General features: G+C 42.6%; 1 protein-coding gene across 1 annotated transcript in view; it reads left to right on the top strand.

The window, feature by feature from the left end:
- The first annotated feature begins 1,298 nt into the window (after nucleotides 1-1,298).
- Nucleotides 1,299-23,829, top strand: part of LOC146614356 (ADAMTS-like protein 2) — a 43,794-nt gene continuing 21,263 nt past the window's right edge. Inside the window, exons 1-8 of the mRNA XM_085378123.1 lie at nucleotides 1,299-1,391; nucleotides 7,114-7,197; nucleotides 12,680-12,783; nucleotides 19,540-19,615; nucleotides 19,723-19,825; nucleotides 19,982-20,127; nucleotides 20,918-21,041; nucleotides 22,290-22,370. Coding sequence (XP_085234249.1) covers nucleotides 1,299-1,391; nucleotides 7,114-7,197; nucleotides 12,680-12,783; nucleotides 19,540-19,615; nucleotides 19,723-19,825; nucleotides 19,982-20,127; nucleotides 20,918-21,041; nucleotides 22,290-22,370 — 811 coding nt within the window. The remainder of the gene's footprint in view (nucleotides 1,392-7,113; nucleotides 7,198-12,679; nucleotides 12,784-19,539; nucleotides 19,616-19,722; nucleotides 19,826-19,981; nucleotides 20,128-20,917; nucleotides 21,042-22,289; nucleotides 22,371-23,829) is intronic.

The raw sequence follows: 23,829 nt of genomic DNA, 5'->3' as shown, positions 1-23,829 counted from the left end.
TTTTTTGTCTGCTTGTTCACACGACAAATAAAAAGTGACAGCAAACGCGCTCTAGTGTGAACCTTCAAAGCGGCCGCATGTGCAAAAGAAGGCATCACACAGAACGCGCTCTGTTTGGACCCAGAGCAAACAGTATTGTTTGACTGACGGACATTACATTTGGCCTAATAATGATCCTGATTGCTGTCTTAGAGGAGCGGTGCTTCAAAGGATAGCTGCAGATTTCTGTCAGAATCTGCAGATTATACAGTACAAATAAAATGTTCACGTTTCTCCAACGTTGTCTTCCAAACAGTTTCACTAACATCTACACTGGATGGCCAGGAAGCGTTCACGATGTCTTATCGGGCGCTTCTCCGGCGGAGATAATTGGCGTTTTGTCTCGTGTCAGTGACATAAAAGACGGATTTAATGCGACAAGACCATCAAACAGCAGATGCTTTCTAGAACATCAGATATGTATCGGATTCGGTACCACATACGAAAGTGACCCAGGTTGGATTTGAAAATATCGGATTTGTGCCGTTCACACTGTCACACCATGATCGGATTTGATGCGTTTTCGCCTGCAGTGTGAACGTAGCCTTTGACTGCCCTGTTCAGCTCTCCTGGAGTAACTGGCTGTCTCCTGGATTTTCTCCTATGCTCTTGACTGTGATGAGAGACAAGCCTTGTGTCAGCGGCACATATTGATGCGCCATCCAGGCAGAGTTGGACTATTTTTGCAACCTCTGGAGGCTCATCTAATGCAGCCAGTAGCAACAATGACCATAACCAAATGGATAACTAGTGACAAAACAGTCAGAAAAGATGAGAAGGGAAAAACTGTCAATGGCCCCCCACACTCCTGTTTTGGGGGTTGTCACTGTAGTGCGCCTGTTAATTTCATTAACACCAAAGCAGCTGTAACTGAGAGAAGAGCTGTCAAAGAGAAAAGGTAATTATCTGCTTAATTTGCAGAAAACCCAGAATAGTGCATCCACGGTCCTCTGGATACATTGTTACACTGTATTATTCCAAACCAGATATCTGCATTTCCTCGCTTTTTAGGTTCCCTGTGCCACCCCGACTTATATTTCATGGAAACGCCCCTGCCTTCATGTCATGTAGCGGTCAAGAGTTGTGCTATCCGGGCAAGCAGATGAGTGTGCACATGCGTGCGTGCAAGTGAGAGCAGAAGGCGTAGCTACTTCAAAGGGGGGGGGGGGTCGAAGTGGGGCACAAGGAGAGGAGCGAGGAGGGTCCGGAGGTAACGAGGAGGGAGGGGAAGTGTTGTAGGTCCCTGACATGAATGGACTATGTTCGCTAAAGGAATCGTAACTCTCCCGGTTTGCTCAATTCTCCTGCTTCATCTCCCGGTTTTCCCGCTAACGGACAGCTGGCCCGTTAAGGTAAATAACTCGGGTCGTCGCCGTTCACTTCATTCCGATCAATTCTGTGTCTGTTCAGACGTTATGAAGGGGGTCTTGGTAATTCACGGTTTTATCACCAGTTTTCGTATCAAGTTCGTAATTGATGCCATCCTCCGAGTCGGTTTATTAGTAACATGGCAATGCGCTCTCTGACGTCGAGCTTCCCCGTACAGGCGGATGGGAAGATAAGTCTTCCCCAGTCCGGGGAAGTCAGGGTTCCCCTCGACGTATCCGCGTTGGACTGTAAAGAGCCATAAAACTGCTCAACACTGTTCACATTAGACGGCAAACAGACAGCAGTGAAGTGACTTAAATGTTGCTTATGATCAAAGCAGATGTAACACTAGCTGTTGAAGCTCTCCCGCAATAACTGGTGTCATATACGTTCAAACATGCCCTGTATGATGTGTGCTTTATGTTTGAAGCCAAATGAAAAAGCGTCTTTTGTCTTCGGTGGTTCAGTGTTTGGGCTGTTCTGCCGCTTCCCCCATTCAGCTTTCCTGCTTGTTTATCACAGTGTGGCTAAAAACATCAGCTTCTTGAACTACTGTCTAATTCAAACAGATGGTTTGCTGCAAGAGTAGATCTCAAAATTTTATTTTTGTCTGAACTTTGTTCATTTACTAGGCTAACTACAGGTAACTAACGGAAACTTAATTAGAGCATTTTACAGTATGCAGTAGTTTCTCAGTAACAGCTGTGGTCCATACAGAGCATTTATTTTTTGAGTCAGATCCTCTGACTATAAATAAAAGATGGTCATAATAAGAAAATTACTCTTATTCACAAAAAGGGACTCAATGCTCTGTGGAATATGACCCCAAGCTGGACCCACAAACTCAACAGGAAAATGTTTACTAAAGGTCATAGATACAGAGGGCTGAGAGACATTTTCCCATGGACATCTATACAACCAGAGAGCGGTTTCTAAAGAGAATGTGAGTTTAAGACACGTGTGTGTTGGCTTCACTCTTCATGCCTAGAAGCTGCATATCCCTCTTTTATACTGTCTGGGCCATCCCATCGTCTCATATTTATTAAGTTTTAAACTTGGTCAGCAAGTTGCATCCGTAAACTGTATGGGTGCTAAGGAACACAATAATGGGATGCATGGGTTTCACTCAGTTAAACTACAGCATATATTTCTTGGATGAACCGTATCAGACAGCAATACATATCTGTAATATACAGTGGGTAAAATTAGTATTGAACACATCACCAATTTTTATACTTATAAAAGTGCTATTGACATTAAATTTTCAATAGATGTTGTCAACAACCCATCCAATCCCCACATGCTAAAAAGAAAAAAAAATCAAACCATAGATGTCCATAAATGATGTGCAATGATGAGAAATGACAGAGGGAACCAGTATCGAACATGTTTACTGAAATGGATTCAATACGTCGTACAAAAGCGTTTGTTGGCTTCAATACGCCTGCTGTATGCAGAAACTAGTCACAGTGACAGGTGTGATTTTACCCGTGCTGCCACACAGTCCAGAAGGTTCCGGGTCATTCTAGCAGCTTTGGTTTGTCTCTCTGAAACTAACCGAGTTTGTTGGCTGTGTTTGGCATCACTGTCCCCTCGTTTCATCTTCATCATCCTGGTAGGTGGCAGCAGGTTTTTATCAAGACTCTCAGGACATTTTTCCACTCATCCTTTAATTATTTGAATCACAGTGCTGTATGCTGAAAAACAGCCCCACACCATTTGGTGTTTTGGGGGTGCAGTGCCGTTCACCTCCAAACATGGGGTGTATTCTGGCATCCAGAGGTCAGTTTTGGTCTCATGTGACCAGACTCTACTCTCCCAGTTTTTCCCAGGCTTGTCTAAATGTTGTTCAGCAAACTTTAAATGTACCTCATTATGTTTGTGCTTCATTATACTTGCTGTCCCTGTGTGGAGACTGAAACACTGGGTGGATTGAGAGTTTACTGTTGGTCCCCAGATTGTGGAATGGGTTGTTCCTGTTAGATTGGCCCCAGCAGTTGCAGTTTTTAAATCATGTTTAACCTCCAAAGACCCAAACTCTTTCATGGCATGCATTTTTAATTTTTCTTTGCTATTTGGGTTGATTGGGACCTAAAGAATGTAAAAACAAAGAATTACCAATTCTTTTTTTTTTTTTTACCTAATTTTTGTTTTTGAGAAAAATGAGATCCACATATGAGGACATTTGTTTCAAATTTTGATAGCACAGTGGCAGTATAATGTCCTCGTGAGTGGATATCAGGCCCTTGTAGAGAAAAATTAAGTATTTTGGTCTAGATGTCCCAAAATGTGATGCCCACATATGTGGACGCCAGGTCATAGGAGGTTAAAAAAAAAAGCCTTTGGATTTCAATGTGAGTACTACTGTTAGCGTCCAGGTAGTTTTAGTCAGTTTTTTCATCAATTTTAATCTTTTGTACCCTTTTTAAGACTTATGTTTATGTATTGTACATTTTGTGTTTTTATTTTTCTGTTTTGTATTTTTTGTCTTCTTTATTTGATATGTGTTTGTGTATTTTATTGTCGCCGTCTTCTAACTGGAAAGCACTTTGGGTAACTAAATTCCTTTAAAGTGCTCTATTTTAAAGTCAGTCACCAGAAGTCGTTAATAGCTTTACGTATCGGGCAATTAAGAACAAACTGAACAGGATCGTCAGAACTGCTGGAAAAATATTAATCAGCAACAAACTTCATTGGATAAACTGTATCATCAGGCTGTTTAAGGAAGGTCCGGTTTATTGTTGCTGACGGTGAACACCCTCTTTACTCTGACTTTGAGTTAATGCGCTCAGGACGATGATATAGGACGCCTGTCTAGAACAAAAAAGTTGTATAAGGCGTCATTGAGAATATATAGACTTGAATGATTGCCTATGTTGGATTCTCTCCAACAACCATAAACTGCAATATTTGGTCCATCTTTGTAAAGTTTTCCTGATTATATCTCCTCCACGTCACCTCCAACTCACGGGTTATCATCCAGTTCCAGGCTTCTTTACCCATTTAAAAAAAACTAAATCAAATTAATCTCCTTTTTCAAAACGTCCTTGTTTCCTGTCTTTCTAAATAGCAGCTGCTCACCTGTTAGGACACCTAAACTTTGCCCTGTGCAAAAATCCACAAGCTGCGCTTTTAACCATCTCTCCTTGACACAGTCACTCTGGACAGATCTTCTGAAACTGAACGGCAAGTCTGGTAACTTCTGCTCACCAACTGGAATGGAATCACTTTCTTTTATCATGTTCAGCTGTCCTACCCTGAGGATATTCAGCTCTACACACATGCTGCTCTTTCTGCCAGATTTGGGGATTATTATAAAATGCACCTAGTATTCAGTGCGGGTTTTTTATGGAGCCATGAATGGTCAAAAAGATCCATTCCCATCCACTGAGACAACCTTGCCACCGTAGACCAATTAACAAAGGCCAAAGAAATTCCCCTTCCATCATGAAGCTGTCAGCCACCAGTTCTTACTCAGAACAGATCCGTTATCATTCCACCGCTGTCTCCCTGTCTCGTCGTTCAGAGCCTCGGCCCTCATGCAGAGGCAGTCCCGATGCAAGTACCTAGATTTTTGGCCACAACATTCGAGATCTAAACCCCAGCATTGCAGAGCTCATGAGCCTTTTCCAAGAAGTTATTATCAACAGCCTTGCTCCTGGACTGAAATCAATTTTTATTAATTTCACTACCACTTTAAACTTCTTTAAACTTTAAACTTCTCTTCCCATCCATCTTCGACCTCATGCTGTCTACCTCTAACTTCGGATCTTTCTGTTATTTTCATGCTCCGTTACAGATATGCTCACTGCTACCTGGATTCATGTGCTGTTCAGAGTTTACCTCAACGACGACCAAATTCAGTTCAGATCTTTATCCCTGCATAAGTGACCTTCACCCAGTCTCCGAAGACTGCCTCGTCTTCTCTCTCAAACAAAGTAAAACCTCACCACACCTCACATTCAGACCCTCTGTTTATAACTGAGTCTGGCCACGTGGATACCAGATCCTTGTTTGTCTCACACTTCAAGATCTCTTACTGTCTGGAATATCTCCTAGTCTAATATTACTAATAACAGTATATTTAGGCCTAATACTTTGTTAATCAGATCATCATGATCTTTGGTGAATACAGTCTTAAGACGATGTTGACATTATATTGTGAAGCTTTTGAGTTTTCATGTAAGGGTGTGGTTGTAGCAGCATGCCAAACTTGGACCTTTCACCATATGACACATATATATTAGGGGTGCAACGATACACAAAATTCACGGTTCGGTTCGATACTTTGGTGTCACGGTTCGATATTTTTTCAATATAAAAAATGTTCATGCTTTTTTAATTAGTCATTTATTAAAATTATAAATATATATTTTAACTCAAAAGTACAGTTTTTAAATTTAATGTTGCTGAAACAACAAAATAATAAAAAAAAAAAATCTATCGATCGAGAAATCGCTCATCTTTGGTAAATTGAGTTTATTACAGAGAAATGGCTCTTTCCAAAATAAAAGCTATACTATACGCTTCTTCTGGGCTATATTCTCAGCAGCATGTTAAACATATCAGGTCCCCATAAGGAGAATCCTGTGCTAACGGCTGTCTAAATGACTCGGGTAAAGTTTGTAGCATGGTGCTTGTTGTTTTGTCTGCTTCCACTTGTCTTTGCACGAGGATGATGTCGGAGTAAATGTGCAGTCATATTCGTTGTGTTCCCACTAGTGCTGTCATCGTTAATCTGAAATGACGTTAACGCCACAACACGGCAAATCTCCGTTAACGAGCCACCGCGGATCGCCCCGTGCGTGGGGCTGGACGGCCAACACGTTAACGAGCTAACTGCGCTAACGCACTAGTTCCCACCCATGTAATTGAGCATTGCGTGGCACATGCGACACACTATTTTACTTTTGTCCATGACGCGCTTACCTTCAGGGTCATACGTCACATGAAAACCAAAATAGTTCCAAACGCCAATGAATGAGGGTGGGGGAGGTTCAGTTTGCCATGTTGCAAGGAGAGCTTAGCTTCTGTCTCGCTAGCTTGCCCTGCGCTCAGTGAATCTGCGTTCGACTACTCCGCCTAGGCTGCACTGTCGAGCGCAGATCCACTGAGCGCTCAACACAGACAGCATCGTCAGAAGGAAAGTTGATAAAATAAATTAAAAATGTTGTATTGTTCGATACATATGCGTACCGAACCGAAAGCACTGTATCGAACGGTTCAATATCGATACGAGTATCGTTGCACCCCTGATATTTATATATTTGTGTTCTGTATATTGTATATCGGCATTGTACCAGTCTGTCCCAAACTTTACCTGCTTGATGGGAGTCTGAGTATGGCGACATCATCCAGTCTACATGAAATTTTCATTTATAGTTTCATGCATGATATATATCAGCATTACATACGGGTAAGTATCTCTATCGCCCTCTAGTGGGCATAGATGGCAATCCTTACATAAACAACCCAACAGCCAATTATCATCTCAAGCTAAAGAAAACCGCATAAGCACACGATGCTGTTCACCTGCAGCACGCTCAACCGCAGTGCGCCTAGACGTGCAGCGGTGTGCGAGGGCTCTGTCATCACTGGTTGCAGGTTTAAATTTATATAAATTTTTTTCCTTTTATTTTTCTTTAAGCCGTCCTAATGTTCTCCATGTTTGTGTCTGTGCATGATTTGTCTGTCTGTGTCTGTTAGGACAGAAGTGAAGTAAGGGTGGGGCAGCATGACAGCCATCTACGATCACACGGAAGTCAAAATGGGAAACAGACAGGCAAAAAGGTGATCACTGTCTTTTGAGTTTCTTTGCATGCAGAACTGTTGTCATGTAGATTTCAGTCTGACTCTGAATTTTTGCAGGTGGGGGCATTTTTAACATGCTGGCGAGAAATATGGAGAGAAATGTGCCTCAAAAGGGTTACAGACGTGTACAGTGATTGGTGTGTACTCACAAGCATGTGCTTGCACCCACACATAAATACATAGCAATTTGAGCACATGTAAAACTGCTTCAGAATCAGAATCAGAAAGGGTTTTATTGCCAAATGTTGAGCAGGTTTACAACATTAGGAAATTGCTGCGGTGCTTCAGTGCAAACATACTGTCATAAATTACGCTTAAATAGACATGAAAATAAAAATAAGAATAAGAGTTAAAAGTGCTAAGTAGATAGATATATACATGATATATACATGAGTGCAGGTGGTGATCAGTGCAAACATGGAATGATGCAGTGAACACAGCGTAGGGTCATGTGTTAGTGGTGGGAACAGTCATACGGTTATTGTTCATGTGTCCAACAGCAGAGGGGAAGAAACTGTTCTTATGGCGAGAGGTTCTGGTGCGAATGGACCGGAGCCTCCTGCCTGAGGGGAGCAGGTCAAACAGACTGTGTCCAGGGTGAGAAGGGTCAGCTGAGATCCGAGCTGCACGCCCCAGTGTCCTGGAGGTGTACAGGTCCTGCAGAGATGGGAGTCTGCAGCCAATCACCTTCTCAGCAGAGCGCACAACACGCTGCAGTCTCTGTTTGTCCCTGATAGTGGCTCCAGCGTACCACACGGTGATGGAGGAGGTGAGGATGGACTCGATGGTGGGCTCCCACTTCAGGTCCTGGGTGATGGTGGTACCCAGGAAGCGGAATGAGTCCACAGAGGTGATGGGGGTGTCAGTCAGGATGATGGGGGGGAGTGGGGCTGTGTGCTTCCTGAAGTCCACAATAATCTCCACTGTCTTCTGGGCATTCAGCACCAGGTTGTTGTGGCTGCACTAGGACACCAGACGTTCAACCTCCCTACTGTAGGCAGACTCATCCAAACCTGAATAAAAAAACTGGCCGTTTACACACAATTAAGTTCAGCTTATGGAGTCGGATCATTTTCTTTTTCTGTGGATACAACTATCTAAAAGTTTGAATAACAACTCCGTCTCACTCACTTACAAAACCTTAAATATGATGTGAGTCTTCAAAACTTACACACAAACCACTGCACACGTTTGTAAGTACCATTACCATTATCAAGATACCATTAAGGTAAATCTATGTTTGCCACAAGTTCCTGAAAATGTCACGGTGTAAGTCCTGTTAAGAAGTGAAGTGTTTTTGAAGCGCTTTTACTTTGAAACAGAAGTGTGGAGTTTGTATAATATACAATTACAAAGTTTAACAGAACAGGATTTGATCAGACGTTGTAAAAATACTGATGGATTATTATCATTATTACATAAAGAGACCAGATGATTGAAACAGGAGTGTTCCTATTATTGTTTATGCTCAAGTTTTAGTTGCTAATGTCAAACCAGTACATCCCAGCAGCTTGTAAGGTGGAATATTTTACCAGTTATTAGTAAAATATTTCACCTTATTCTTGACTCAATACAACAGGAGCACCAAATCAACCCATGAACACCTTAAATGTCAGCTCTCTGTTGATTGCTTTAGTCTATTCAGTTCACTGATTGCTGGGTTTTAGTGTCTCTACTGGAACTGCAGAAAAAGGCAAAAAGTGACACAGTTAATGTTTTTGGTTTCTCTTCATGCCATGGAGGAATGCAACTATCTGGTTACTACTTCACAAATTGTGTGAGGAGATAAAGAATTGGACTGGATGACTGTTCTGAGATGTGGACTGGTCTGTTGTGCTGAACAAAGGGCCAGGCCTGAAGAAGTTTACCAGTTCCTCTACGGTATACTTAACTGGAAGATCTCCTCTCATCTATGACCACAACCTCTGGATAGTTACACAAAGAATAAGATTTGGATACAAGCAAATACCTGTTAAGGTATGGCTTTATTTCTGTGCCTCTATTCTGAGCGCACATCATAACATTTTGGAAACACAAATGTTGCATTTTGAAGAGAAAATGATTTTGAGTGAAGAGAATTCATTGCTGCATGCAAGAAATGTATTTCACTGTTTGCTATTATCCACACACACACACACACACACACACACACACACACACACACACACACACACACACACACACACACACACACAATAACAGCCACTCTCACTCAGATCTCTGCTCTGTGTGCTCACAGACATCTGCAGACCTGCTCTCAGTGTGTCGCTCTCAACATCTCTGCTCCATGCACGCTCAACTCTCTGCACACCATTATAAGTGTGCCACAAAACCAACCAATCACAGACTTGGATGCAAAAATTTTGATTGGCTGTTACAGTCTCCAATCAGCTTGCTAGCTACTGCATTCTGGAAACATGGTCCAGAGTGTAGAAAAATCCAGTGGAGTGGTTTGGTTTAAATTAGGTTAAAACCAACAATGGTATTTAAAAAAAAAAAAAAAAATTTAAATAGAATAATTCAACATACTAACTGAAAATGGATTTAACTACATTTTGGAGCGTGTTTTGTGGCACACTTATAATGGTGTAGAGAGTTGAGCGTGCACAGAGCAGAGATCTGAGCGAGAGGGGCTGTTATTGTGTGAGTATGGATAATAGCAAATACTGAAATACATTTCTTGCAGGCAGCAATCAATTTTCTTCGCTGAAAATAATTTTCTTCTCAAAATCCAACATGTGCACTTGCAAAAAATTTGTATTTGCGCTCAGAATAGAGGCACAAAAATAACTTGAGCTGTTCTGGAGGCGCTAACAGTACAGTCACTACACAGTAGAGCAGGGCGATATGACCAAAAATATTTATCACGATATACATTTGAAAATTTGCAATAACGATATAACTGACGACATAATTGACACTAGAGCAGGGGTCGGCAACCTGCGGCTCTTTAGTCCTTATACTGCGGCTCCGCGTGGTTTGGGAAAATAAATTACAAGTATTTAGCTGAAGTGTATTTTATTTATGTTAGTTCTTTTTAAACTTGTAGTTCTAAATTGGAAGATTATTTTGATATTGAAGTATAAAATTATATTTTATTATTGTTCGTCGCTCAAAATAAGCGTCACACTGGCGGAAGCCGGTGTACCCGCCGAAACGCCGTGCATTTATCGAGACTTTCAACCCCAGGTAGGCCAGTTATGGATCTTCGGATCCACATTATGTCAGCAGCTCCACCGTGAACTATGTTAAAGACAAACACGCTCATGCCTCACAGATGACAGCTTACAGTCCTGCGTGAAGATGAAAGTGACTCGTACAGCCCCGACCTGCAGACGCTGTGCGCAGAGGTTCAGGAGCAGAAGTCCCGTTGTAAACATATCACGGCAGACCTGACGATGTTTGCATGAACACGCTTTACAGCTTCTCTTTATTGACCACTTTTCACAAACGGTTGCTGTACGCATACAGTCGGCGCTGCAGACCACGCCCCGCAACACACATTTACCATGTAAAATAAATATAAGTAAATAAATAAATATTTATGCAGAATTTTGCAAATATTTATTTTTCATTTTTTTCAGCAGCATAGTGCTTTTTTCCAATTATTTTTTAAAAGTCAGGTCAAGGCTCCAAAAGTTCAAAGGCGATATGAGGGGGGCTCACAACAGTTTTTGTTTGCTGGATCATTTTAGTTCAGCTTTCCTTTTCTTATATTTCTTTAAGAGTTCAAAATGTGTTCATTACATAAATAAAATGTAATTTTCTCTGTAGCACTTCATGGATTTCATAAGCAACACACCTTAGTTGTTCACACAAAGCATAAAGGTAAAAAAACAATATATACAGTGTTATCTTCATTTTAGATGTCACAAAGTATTTGCGGCTCCCAGTGTTTTCTTTTGCGAGGAAACTGGGTCCAAACGGCTCTTTGGGTGATAAAGGTTGCTGACCCCTGCACTAGACAAAATACTTTACAACTCCACAACTTTATTAGTGCAATAAAAACCATCAATGTATTTCCACTTAAACAAGCAGCTGTTTTTTATCTGCATTAAAGTTATATAAAAATGTAACAGTGCAAATGCAAATTCCTCGCTGACAGTTTAACCAAAAGGCATTTCCAGTGGAAACTGGCCGACATATCCTCAGAATAACCATGTATAATATCCACAACACTTAAAAAGAGGTTAAACACACACAGTACGGTAATATTATGTTGAAGCACAGTACGTATCACTCCGCGAGGCTCCGCCTACGATAGCCGTAATGCTCCGACAATCCATCAAGCGGTGCGGCTTCGTAGCTTAGCAAAGTCGTACTGAAACATTTGACAGATTTTCGAGCGCCGTGCACATAAAATCGTTTCGAGGTCAGTAAACACAACCAGAGTTCATACATAAGGCACACGGGATTATAAGGGGCTCTGTCGACTTTCAGAAAAATCAAAGGATTGATTTTAAGTGCGCCATATTTTCCAAACAACACGGTAATAACGACGGCCCGCTAGCATGCGCTACCAAAAATAGTGCTTTGTTGTGTATCTGACGGACAAAAGCTAAACCAGTTCCACACCAGTGAAGCTGCAGCATTTTTACAAACCAGTTCAGGTTCATCTGTTTCATTCAACGATCCGCTTTCACTCTTCTCATTCTGCGTCGCCTCCATGTGGGTATGAAAACAAAGGTACTGCGCATGCGCGTTTTACCCATATTCTATCGCCATATTTCATTTTCTTATTGTTGCTCAACATTATACCGGTATTACCGTGAACGGTATGATATGGCCCAGCCCTACTACACAGCTCCTTAACAAGGTGTTTCTTGTTGGAGATCCTCAGGACTCAGTGTCTGAGGAGACCGGTGGACGGAGTAGGCATCTCAGCTTGGGCTGCTGTCCTCTTCAGCCTGAACTCCAAAAAAGTGGTAGACAACTGATGACATTGAAATTGTTACTTTTCTATAATACTTGGATACAAAAACATCTCAAGTAAGTCTGAAGTAAGTGCTTGCAGACATTTCCAGCTCCTGCAAAATATTTTCAGCGTAAATAATTTACTATAAGAGGCAAAACACATTTAAATCTGAATTTGTACATTTCTGTAAACAATAATTTGGTTTAAATCAATTCTTTTGTCTTCAATAACTCATTGTTCATATTGCGATAGACCTAATGAACAGCTTGCATTGGCCTGACTAGTGTAATATTACACTTTACACAGTCGTGTTTCAGCGATTAGTGAGAAGTTTAAAAAGGTGACCTTTAATTGTCAACGTTTGGTTGGTCAGTAGGTCCACAGACCACTGTTTGGTGCCCACTTCTGTGAATGCTAAGGACGACATCTGCGTTCTTCGTAACAGTGGTGTCAACAATAACGGTCATTATTTTAATGTTTGATGGCTACAGGCTGACCTTAATGTCCCACTTCACATTACTCACTGGCCTGTATATTTTCTCCCAGGAGGAGGTGTTTCAGTGGTGGGGGGAGTGGTCTACGTGGTCCTCCTGTTCCAGGAGCTGTGGAGGAGGAGTGAGGAGCCAGGAGAGACACTGTCTCATGCAGAGGTAACTGAGTGACTTTCAGATGATATTCCACCTTCTGAATATTTTGGTTTCCAATACATGTGGAGTCTCAGCCTACAGATGTAACTGTAACCCATACGCACAAACACCAAACATTGTTCTGAAGAATAAAACAGATCAGCTGTGCCGTGGCTATCGATTTGTTTAGTAATTGCAGTGTTTCTGCACCATATTAAAATCATATTAAAAGAAAACATTTACATTTTAGTACAGTCATTTCAAATACAGTAAAGTACACATACAACCTAAATTAAGGCATAAAAAGCATCTCTGTCCTTTGAAAGGCTGCCAGTATCTCCTGGATGAGACCGGTTTACATTTATTTATGTCAGATAATTAAACGAAGTGTGATTCCACAGCTGTTCCCACACAAACAGCAGCACGAGCAAGAGTCGCCCACCGACTCCAGACTTCCTGTTTTATTGTGATAGTCCTCGTCTTGTGTGTCTCATGTTAACTCGTCCCTCCTGACGTGTCCCAGCTGTCTCTACTCACTTGTCTTCTTCCTCCAAAATAAAAGTCTGTCTTTGATTTATCCTTCATTTGTCTGTGAGTCTGCACTACATTCATCACACGGATAGCAATTTTTTTTCACCTGTCCCGTTTGGTTCTTTTAATAATAATAATAATGGATTGCATTTTTATAGCGCTTTTCGAGACCCTCAAAGCGCTTTACAATACCACTATTCATTCACTCTCACATTCACACACTGGTGGAGGCAGCTACAGTTGTACCCACAGCTGTCCTGGGACAGACTGACAGAAGCGAGGCTGCCATCAGAATTATTGTCTAAAGGCAAAGAAAGATCCCAACGGATTTACTTTACCAAATGGACCATCCCGGCCTTGCCGTATTGGTCTATTTGATTCACCTTTGCTTTTATTGTTTATTTTAATTTATTTTCACTTGCTACACACGGGACAGACTTGACTGGGGGAAAGAAAGAGGGAAAGAAAAACAGTGGGGAAGAGGGACGGTGATAAAAGGCAAAAAACAAAAACCAACAAAACAAACAGACAAAAAATCCATCTATCAATCACCTGGATCACCTGTTGAGAAAGAAAAAAGAGAAAACCAGCAAAAAAAGAGAGCAATATAATAAACAACATGATCGCAATAATCTATGTGAATATGACAGTAAATACTAAATATTGAATATTATTGTGCCGGATCGACAGCGCACAGTGTGCTTTGAGGTAGGAGCCAAAAAGAGTGTAGTTTGTGTGTGTGATCACCCGTGTGTACACCTGTGAGCATGGACGCGCTTGTTTTTAAAAGGTTCCTTCATGTAATGATCTGTTAGAGGGTGTGGGGGGGCCACAGCCCCGTCCTCCAGGGCATGAAGCAGGTATGGAGGAGATCCAGGCTCCAGACATCCAGAGGCCCCCAGAACACAAGAGACCATGGAAGACCAACAGAGGGGCAGCCGCGCCACTGTCCCAGATAGAGCTGAGGAGAGTCCCAGATGAGGGCTCACTCAGCAGCCGCGGAGCAGAAGCCAGGGGGGGGTGCAGTGACGTGCCCGTGAGCTCCGCCGGCAGCCAGCTGTGCCTGAGTGACCGAGCCCCAGGCCGAGAGGCCGAGGGCACCCCACCCCTGAAGGGGCCCAGCAAGCCCCAGGCTCCAGGCCCCGATAAGCAGCCACCAAGGAGTGAGCCGGTGGGTACCTGAATGCCATCCCCAGACACAAAGACCCACCAACGCACCGATGTCTGAGGGCGTCTGCCACTGTCAGGGGAAGTGGTGGTGGGGGGAGAAAGGCCTCCAAACCTTGGAGGGCCTGAGATGTCCCCAGAAAGGTGGTGTCTGACACCCAACCTGACATATAGACACAGACATACAGGCACACACAGATACAAACATCCATTCCCACCCTCATGCTCTCATATGCACTTACTCCACACTCAACCAACGTGGAGACAGACATAAAGAGACGCTGTACACACGATCACACTCCCCAAGCGTACTCTACAAACCGGGTCTAGGTACCCTTGCCCCTGGAGGGGGGAACTGCACCCAGACCCAGGTGGTGTTACCCTTTTCCCTGCGGTGGGGGGAGGCAGACCGCCCCGACTCCGCAGCAGCAGGGAGGCCCCACACTCCAGACCGCAGTCGGACGGCCAACTCCTCCTAGCCCCCCCCCACCCCAACAGGCAACACAGAACAGGGGTGTGTGAAGACTCCAAACCTCCCTCCACCCGCTCATATGTAGTGTTGATGCATGTGTGTTCTAAGGTGCATTTAAAACCCAGGAGGGCATGGAGCTACCTGCCAGAGAGCAGCAGGTAAGCGCATAGCCCCTCCTGATAGCCCTCAATGTCTACGTGTATTTAAAATTGAGAGGTGGGCAACAGCGCCAGGGGTGAGGTTGTACACCCCGACGGTCTTCTCAATGCCGTGTAGCGTGCCCACTGTTGGGGCTGTGTTTCCACAAGCCCCGCTGGTTCACAAACTTATTCTCGTTAACGACAAAAACAAGGCGAACATCTTTTACTTGCTAGCAAGGGAGGCCCCAGCTGGTGTCTCAGAAAGCACTCTGAATCCTACCGCGTGGGGGCCCTACCCCCACACCAATCACAACAGCGAAGGTGGGACCAAACTATGACCCCCCACCCCCACTAGGTGATGGAGCTGATCATAGGAGCCCAGAGCAATTGATCTGATGTGGTGGCAGAGGCTGTATCAAGACTAAATATAATCTATTAGATAATTTCTATATTGGTTAGAATTAACCTCCTAGGACCTGCGTCCACATATGTGGACATCACATTTTGGGTTATTTAGACTAAAATGCTCAATTTTGTTCTACAAGGGCCTGATATCCACTTAGGAGGACATTATACTGCCACTGTTCTATCAAAATTTTAAACAAATATCCTCATATGTGGCTCTCATTTTTCTTAGAAACAAAAATAAGGTTAAAAAAAATCTGGTAATTCTTTGTTTTTACATTCATCAGGTCCCAATGTGACCAAATATCAAAGAGAAATTAAAAATGCATGTCGTGGAAGAGTTCGAGTCTTTTCGAGTATTTTTCCAGTTCATGAGGACAGTTTTCTTGGCTATGCATAGGGCAGTGAAAACCATATGGGCTATATTCTTTTCTGTAGTGACATTATCTAAGCTGCCCAACAAACACACTAAGGGGGAAGTTGGAATGTTACATTTCAGACACTTCGATAAGTCTTCACATATCTCGCGCCAAAACTTCTGAACTGGTGGACAGAACCAAAGAGCGTGGATATAATTGTCCGGTGAATTGGTTTGGCAGTGTGAGCAGTTGTTGGTAGACGTAAAGCCCATCTTGAACATCCGATGACCTGTATAGTGCACTCTATGTAGTATTTTGTATTGAATTAATTGAAGACTGGGATTCCTAATTAGATGAAAGGTTTTTAAGCAAATCTGAGACCAGAAGTTTAGGTCTAAGTTAACTGATAAATCCGCTTCCCATTTTGCAATAGGAAGTGATATTGATTCATCTGTTTTAGAAAGCATTCTGTATATTTTGGATAGTAATTTGGGGGTTTTAAGAGTAAGAAATTGAACCACACTTGGTGGTGTTTGTAGTTCAACTTGACCCGGTTTAAATTTCTTTTTTACTATGGATTTAATTTGTTGATATTCTAAAAATCTTTTCTTGTTGATCCCATATTGTGTAACTAGTCCGTCAAATGAAATAAATTCTGTTCCTTCTAGTATATGTTCTAAATATTTGATTCCTTTATCACTCCAATCTGCAAAGTTTATCATATTATTGTTTTGTAATATGTCAGGGTTGTTCCAGATAGGTGTACGTTTGCATGGGATTAATGAAGACGCCGTCAATTTTAGAAACTCCCACCATGCTGTCAGAGAAGAGCTGATGTTGATGCTTTTGAAGCATTCATGTCGTTGGATGTTTGAGCTGATAAATGGTAGGTCTGAGATCTCTAGATTATTGCAGAGTGCTTGTTCTACATCTAGCCAAGGTTCATCTAAGAGGGTATGTTTTAGCCATCCTGAGATAAACTGAAGCCTGTTGGCTAAGAAGTAGTGCTGAAAGTTAGGCAGTTCTAGTCCTCCTTTATCCTTGGTCTTTTGTAGTGTTTTTAAGCTTATACGTGGGGGTTTATTTTTCCAAAGGAATTTGGACATACATGAATCTAGAGATCTGAACCAATCTTGTGGCGGTTTAGTTGGGATCATTGAGACTAAATAATTTATTTTTGGTAAGACCATCATTTTTATAGCGGCAACCCTTCCCATGAGTGATATGGGTAGACATTTCCATCTAGCCAGATCATCTTCTACCTTCTTTAAAAGTGGGATATGGTTTAATTTAGTTAGATCTGCAAGCTTGGGAGAAACATTAATACCTAAATATTTTATATTTCCACATTGCAGTGGTGTAGAAGAGGAATTATGGAAGGAGCAATTAATCGGCAGGACTGTAGATTTTGACCAGTTAATTGAGTAATCTGATATTCTTGCAAGAGAGTTTATCAATTCAATCACCCCAGAGATATTGGTTTGTGAATTTTGGAGAAAGAGTAACACATCATCCGCATAAAGACTGATTTTATGTTCCACGTTCTTGCATTTTATGCCCTTAATTACTGAATTCTGTCTAATTGCTGCTGCTAGTGGTTCAATAAAAATTGCAAACAGTGAAGGGAAGAGTGGGCATCCCTGCCTGGTGCCCCTCAAGAGACAGAAGCTGGAGGATGTCTGGTCATTTGTTCTGACACAAGCTGTTGGGGAGTTATATAATATTTTTAACCAGTTTATGAAAGAGGATCCAAAACCAAATTTGTGTAAAGTTGCAAATAGAAATTTCCAGTTAACTCTGTCAAATGCTTTTTCTGCGTCTAAAGAGAATATTGTAGTTTCTAGGTTTTTACTTTATGAGTAGTCTATCAAATTAAGTAATCTACGTGTATTTGTTGATGAGTGCCTACCTTTTATGAAACCAGTTTGGTCAGGATGAATTAAGAGGGGGGTTATTTTCTCCAGTCTCTTTGAGAGAGCTTTGCAGATTATTTTAATGGAAGCAGATACAGTGAGAGAGGTGTGTGTTTGGGAGATATTAACGCTGTAATGAAAGACAGATGCTGTAACTCTCTGTCCTCCCAAAGTTACACACAAACACATAAATAAGGCTATTTAGTCTCTTCTTTTAGTTCAAAATAACACACACACACACACACACACGATGGCCTCCTCCTAAGAAACAGATCCACTGCTTTGGCTGCTAAATAGTTTACTGTGTTTACGTCTTACTGCTGTAGGAAAGGAAGTTTTAATGAGGCCAGTACGAGCTGTAAATGTTCTCCTTCGGTCTGTTCCCACAGGCTGCAGACAAGCTTGCTGGGTTTCTACAGTGGTGTCGAGCTTCTTCTGCCATGGCCCACTTTGGAATCTGAAGAAAAAGTTTTATCCCTTTTTAATGATTATGATTTTAAAAAACACATTTGAATTTTACCTGAACAACAGTCGGGTTAGAGCTGCAACATCCCACCTACAGTGACTCAGTCTGAGAACAACAGAATGAAGTGATGATCCTAAAATGGCCTTTGCTGGGTGGGAGTATTTATGTGTCTCTCTTTGTCTTCACCCTGTGATATATTGGTGAGTTAACCCAGGTGTGTCCTGTCTGTGCAGGGATAGGCTCCAGCTCCACTTCATTTTGACCAAAGCGATTAAGAAAAATGGATGAATTTAGCAGGCAAATAAAGATACCCACTGTGCCACAGTAACCATGGTGTAGCTAGTGGGCAGTGGAAGGAAAGTGCAGGATTAGGCATGTCCATTCAAGAAAATCAGTCATCTCTAAGAGCTTACCATCTAAGGTAAGACCTGGACACTGTTGGTGGGTAGCTTGGTGACATCATCCATGATACTCAGTTATACACAGTTTATTTATTGTCAGTATGTTGGTGTGATGGACACAGGAATTATGATGGTCACAGGAATTATTAGAAAAACCAGGGTTTCCATTTAACCCCCAAAAATTATATTTACAAAAATAACAAACGTTGAGCTCATAAAAGAGGTCAAAGAAACAACTCTAAACTCAGCCCAAACAAACATAACTGACCTAAACAGGAAATGACACACAAGGGTTTATATAAGGACTGATCAGACCACCATGACACACGAGGGGTAACTAAATAAAACGCAATCATAAACCACAAAAATTATGCAGTACAGCCTGGTTTGTTTATAAAGTCAACACCAAAGAAGAACGTCAAAATCACTGAACCCTAAACTCAAATATGTAATCAAATACAAAAGCTTTTTTTTTAACATTGTCTCCTTCAGCAGGAAGTGGTGGTGCGGTCCAATTATCCCTCTTTGTATTTAAGGGCTTTAAACCCTGGCCTCCACCTTTTGTCTGGTAACTCTCAGGGATCATGGCAGGTAAGCAGCAAGTAAAAGAAACAAAGCTTAGTCAAACAAAGTAATGAACTGGTATGAATACATAACCTAAATGTGCGCGCTTACAAAAAGAGCAAATGTATCCAAACCAATCAATAAACTTATTGGAAACTAAAGTGTGTTCTTGTGTTCAAATGAAGAAATGAAAATACAAGAGTTACCGACTTTCGAGTGTGGCCGTGGGTTTGGCCATCACAGTTGGCAAATTGAAGCTTTGGTGTGAAAGCACAAGCTGCCAGCAGCACTGCAGTTAGATGAACGGTGTCATTAATAAAAGTGTTGATCATCCTGCACCCTGACACTCCTGTCTGTCTCAGGCTGTCCTCCACTCAAAATGTTAACAGCTCCTGTTGTGTTGGCTCCCCTAAGAAGTACCAGCTCTGTTCAAAGCAGGTATGATATTGATCCTTTACTGATTGATTACAATAAGGAAACGGTAGAAATAAGCATTGAAGCTTTTGTCTGTTTTTGTTCGTTTTGTGTATGTATTTGTTTTGTAGCCGTGTCCCAGCACCAGTGTTAGCTTCAAGCAGCACCAGTGTTCCCAGTTCAACTCTAAAGCCTTTGGAAGGAGATACTATCAGTGGATACCCCTGTACCCAGGTCAGCCTCATGTGTCAGTTCACTTTCATCATCTACGTTTGACGATGCAACAGTAGATACAACATGTGAAGATTGTGTATTTGACACGATGTAGCCAGTGCAATTTGTTGATGTTGTTAAAGAAATGCTTTCTTAAATGTGTCCTTCCCCATGTAGCCGATTACATCAGCATCTCCAATAGACCATGTGACCTGCAGTGTACCACCATCAGTGGTGAGCGACAGCTGCTGGTTCCTGCCCACGATGGCACCTCCTGTCGGGATACTAAAAACCATGGAGTGTGTATCGAGGGGATGTGTCAGGTAACCAACCAGAAAAAGTTCAGATGCTTTTTTACTGTAGAAAATCTTAATGAAATATTTTCAACATCATAGAAAATACACTCATTAGCTGCTTCGTTAGCTTGTACGCCGTGGTGTTCATTCAACAAGGCGCTCAGACTTTTTCGTCTACTTTGGCATGATGGCACAGGTGCTGCAGCTTTGTGGTCAGCATTTTCATGATGTTCCACTACATCCCACAGCTGCTCTGTCAGACTCATTGTGCTCGTCATGCATGATGCTTTTAATTTACCGCCGTGATTTCTCAGGCAGTCTGAGATGATATGAGCTGTTTGGTTCGAGTATCTGTTAGAGGAGGGTAAACTCTGCAGAGGAGGACGCAGCTGCTGTCAGTACTGAGGCATGCTGGGAACAGCCTTCACCTTTCAACACATGGTTTCACTTCACTATAAAGAAGTTCTTTGTATGTTCTGCCGTCGCTGTAGTAGGGGGGGAGCTAAAGGAGCTGACATTCATGACCTTTCTTCTTGAACCCAGATGTGGGGCAGCTGACTGCCCTGTTGGGCTCCACGTCACCTTTCCTCCCCACTCTGACATGTGGTTGAACTCGGCTGTGTTTAAAAGTGTGCTTTAAAGAGCAAAACATGTGAACACCTTCACCCAATCACGTGGCTTGGAAGAATATATTTCCTGGTAGTAAAAATTCAAGTCAGGTGTTTCTGGTTGTTGTGAGAAAAAGCTGCATGAGTGTTGTCTCTGAAGAACAAACAGTGTCACATGTATGTGTATTATGTCTGCTCCTCTGTTCCAGCCTGTGGGGTGTGATGGGGAGCTGTACAGCAGTAAGACTGTAGACAGATGTGGTGTGTGCGGAGGAAACGGGACATCGTGCCAGCGGATCTCTGGATCCTACAGGAAGGCACTCACACAGTTAGGTAACACACACACAGATAACCACATTCAACATATCTAACTGGCACAGGACGAGCATTTAGTGATTGTTTCACTCATCAGACAGCTCAAGGAAACCATTATCTTTACAACCACCTCAGCGAAATCCACTGCACGGTGTCCTGTAAACATGTGTCGTCATAGAAGCCTGAAACCGGGGTGGATGACTCCATGATGTCTTCACCCCCTTCTGCTGGTTTGTTACTACGCTGCCCGCCAGCAGGCTGCCCGCCAGCAGGACTCTCGAAGCGAGGGAAGCTTTTTCAACATATTTTTTAATGCCTTGATTTTGCCTGCAAGGAGCCAGACTTTGTAATCTTTTTTTAAAAAATTGGTCTTGAACATTAATGTTCTTGAATTTATGAGTTTTTATTTGGACACGGGAATGTTTTTCAGTCAGTTAAATAACTTTACATTGATCCTGACATCATTCTGTTTCTACACATAACAGAAAACTTAGCAAAGAAGACATTTTAAATTGCATCTGTAGGCAATTTATTGCTAGCAACACATACACCAGTTTGTTCTTAGTTGGACCAATGAAAAATGTTGTTTGACAGCATGGTTTTGTACCAACACGGCTTCCCAAAGAGATATTGCCATGAAACTTGGCATATTGCAACATGGTGTAAAGTACGTTCTTAAAACATCAGAAGAAACAGGAGAAGTTAAGGACAAAAGAAGTGGCACACCTGAAATTCTACAGCAGATGAACAGTTATGTCCTTCAGTAATAAGGAAAATATCCAGCAAAGACCTGACAGGATCTGAGAAATGCATCTGACCCTTCGGCTGATTCATTTACTTTCCACAGAAGCCTCATTAGACGTGCTCTGAATGGAAGGACGGCTGTCAAGAAGCCACTGTTAAGGAACAGAAAGAGGGAGAACAGGCTGAAGTATGCCACATTAGAACTGGACTGGAAATCGCAGGCAACGTAACTCTTATGGAGTGATGGATCCAAACGGACTGGATCTAATCAGGAGTCCAACTGTCTACAGCCATGTTTCAAAGATGTTGGAGGCAGACGTCGACGCATGGTGTAATCCCATCGTGTGATGCAGTACCAGTGCATTAAAAACATACTTAGATAGGTTAGCCTTCGCCAGAGATCTGTCCTCACCAGACTCAGTCCTCGTATTCACAGAAATGTGTTCCTGCTGATAAACTCTTGGAGTGTTTTTTCTTTCCAATTGTGTTGCAGTTTAGTGACAAGTTTGTTTTTGTCATCAGGTTATGTGTTTATCACCAACATCCCAGCTGGAGCTTCAGACATTCAGATCATAGAGAGGCACAAGACGGAGAACATCCTGGGTGAGAACGTACAGCTTCTTTAAGGTCAATATCATCAGGGACCATGAGGGACCATGGTTCAATATCATCAAATATATGCATATATATCAGGGGTGCAACGATATTCGTATCGATATTGAACCGTTCGATACAGTACTTTCGGTTCGGTACGCATATGTATCAAACAATACAAAATTTTTAATTTATTTTATCAACTTTCCTTCTGACGATGCTGTCTGTGTTGAGCGCTCAGTGGATCTGCGTTCGACTACTCCGCCTAGGCTGCACTGTCGAGCGCAGATCCACTGAGCGCAGCACAAGCTAGCAAGACAGAAGCTAAGCTCGTTGCAACATGGCAAATTGAACCTCCCCCACCCTCATTCAGATCTGGCGTTTGGAACTATTTTGTTCTTCATGTGACGTATGACCCTGAAGGTAAGCGCGTCATGGACTAAAGTAAAACAGTATGTTGGGTGTGCCACGCAATGCTCAATTACATGGGTGGGAGCTAGTGTGTTAGCGCAGTTAGCTCGTCTTGACACCGTCCAGCCCCATGCACAGGGCGATCCGCGGTAGCTCGTTAACGGAGATTTGCCGTGTTGTGGCGTTAACGTCATTTCAGATTAACGCTGACAGCACTAGTGGGAACACAACAAATATGACTGCACATTTACTCCGACATCATCCTAGTGCAAAGACAAGTGGAAGCAGACAAAAACAACAAGCACGCATGCTGCAAACGTTATGCTGGGCTTACACTGTGCGATTTTTGGCCCATTTTGAGCCGATTTTTGAGTCGTGCGACCGTTTTGGCGATCGGCCCGATTTTGGCCTTCATCGTGCGTCGTGCATCGTGTAGTATACGTGGGGTAATGCTGGGCAGACACTGCGATTTTTTCAGTCGCGTGATTCAGCTCCTGCTCAAACTGTACGATTGACTCGCAGGGGTTAGAAGTTCATAGGTCACGATGCAGGGTTTCACACTATACGGCCCGATGCTCTGATGCGACCTGAGTGCTCACACTGTGCGTCCATAAAATGAAGGTTATAACAGAAATTCTGTCGCTCGCTCTCCCTCTCTGTCTTTCACTCACACAGACACACCACCACCATCAGCTTTGCTAAATTGCTAATGAAAAACATTGATCAGGCAGCTGTGATTGAGCAGCAGTGTAGATCCAACTATTTTCACGGTTGTTGTGGTCGTGATAATTTTGTGAGGCCACATGGAAAAGGCTCGGATGAGCTTTCCAAAGTTCTACAAGTTGTGCCTCCATCGCTTGTGTCCAGATCACACGCTGCACTGCCGTGCTGCGCCGTCTTTTTCGCTGACATTTGTGTTTGCGCGTGCGCAGTGTGACTAACTGCGGTGACACCCTCACGACCAAGCGATTGATGATCGGGAGCTGGTCGTGAGGTGTTAATCGCTTCTCGTTACCCCACGTATACTACACGATGCACGACGCACGATGAAGGCCAA

Source organism: Diplotaxodon limnothrissa, linkage group LG18 (assembly GCF_057381915.1).
Source record: "Diplotaxodon limnothrissa isolate DT_005_m linkage group LG18, D_limnothrissa_male_GT1.1, whole genome shotgun sequence".
In the NCBI taxonomy this organism is placed as follows: domain Eukaryota; kingdom Metazoa; phylum Chordata; class Actinopteri; order Cichliformes; family Cichlidae; genus Diplotaxodon; species Diplotaxodon limnothrissa.
Note: the sequence above shows the minus strand (reverse complement) of the source record. Positions and strands in the feature narration are given on the sequence as shown.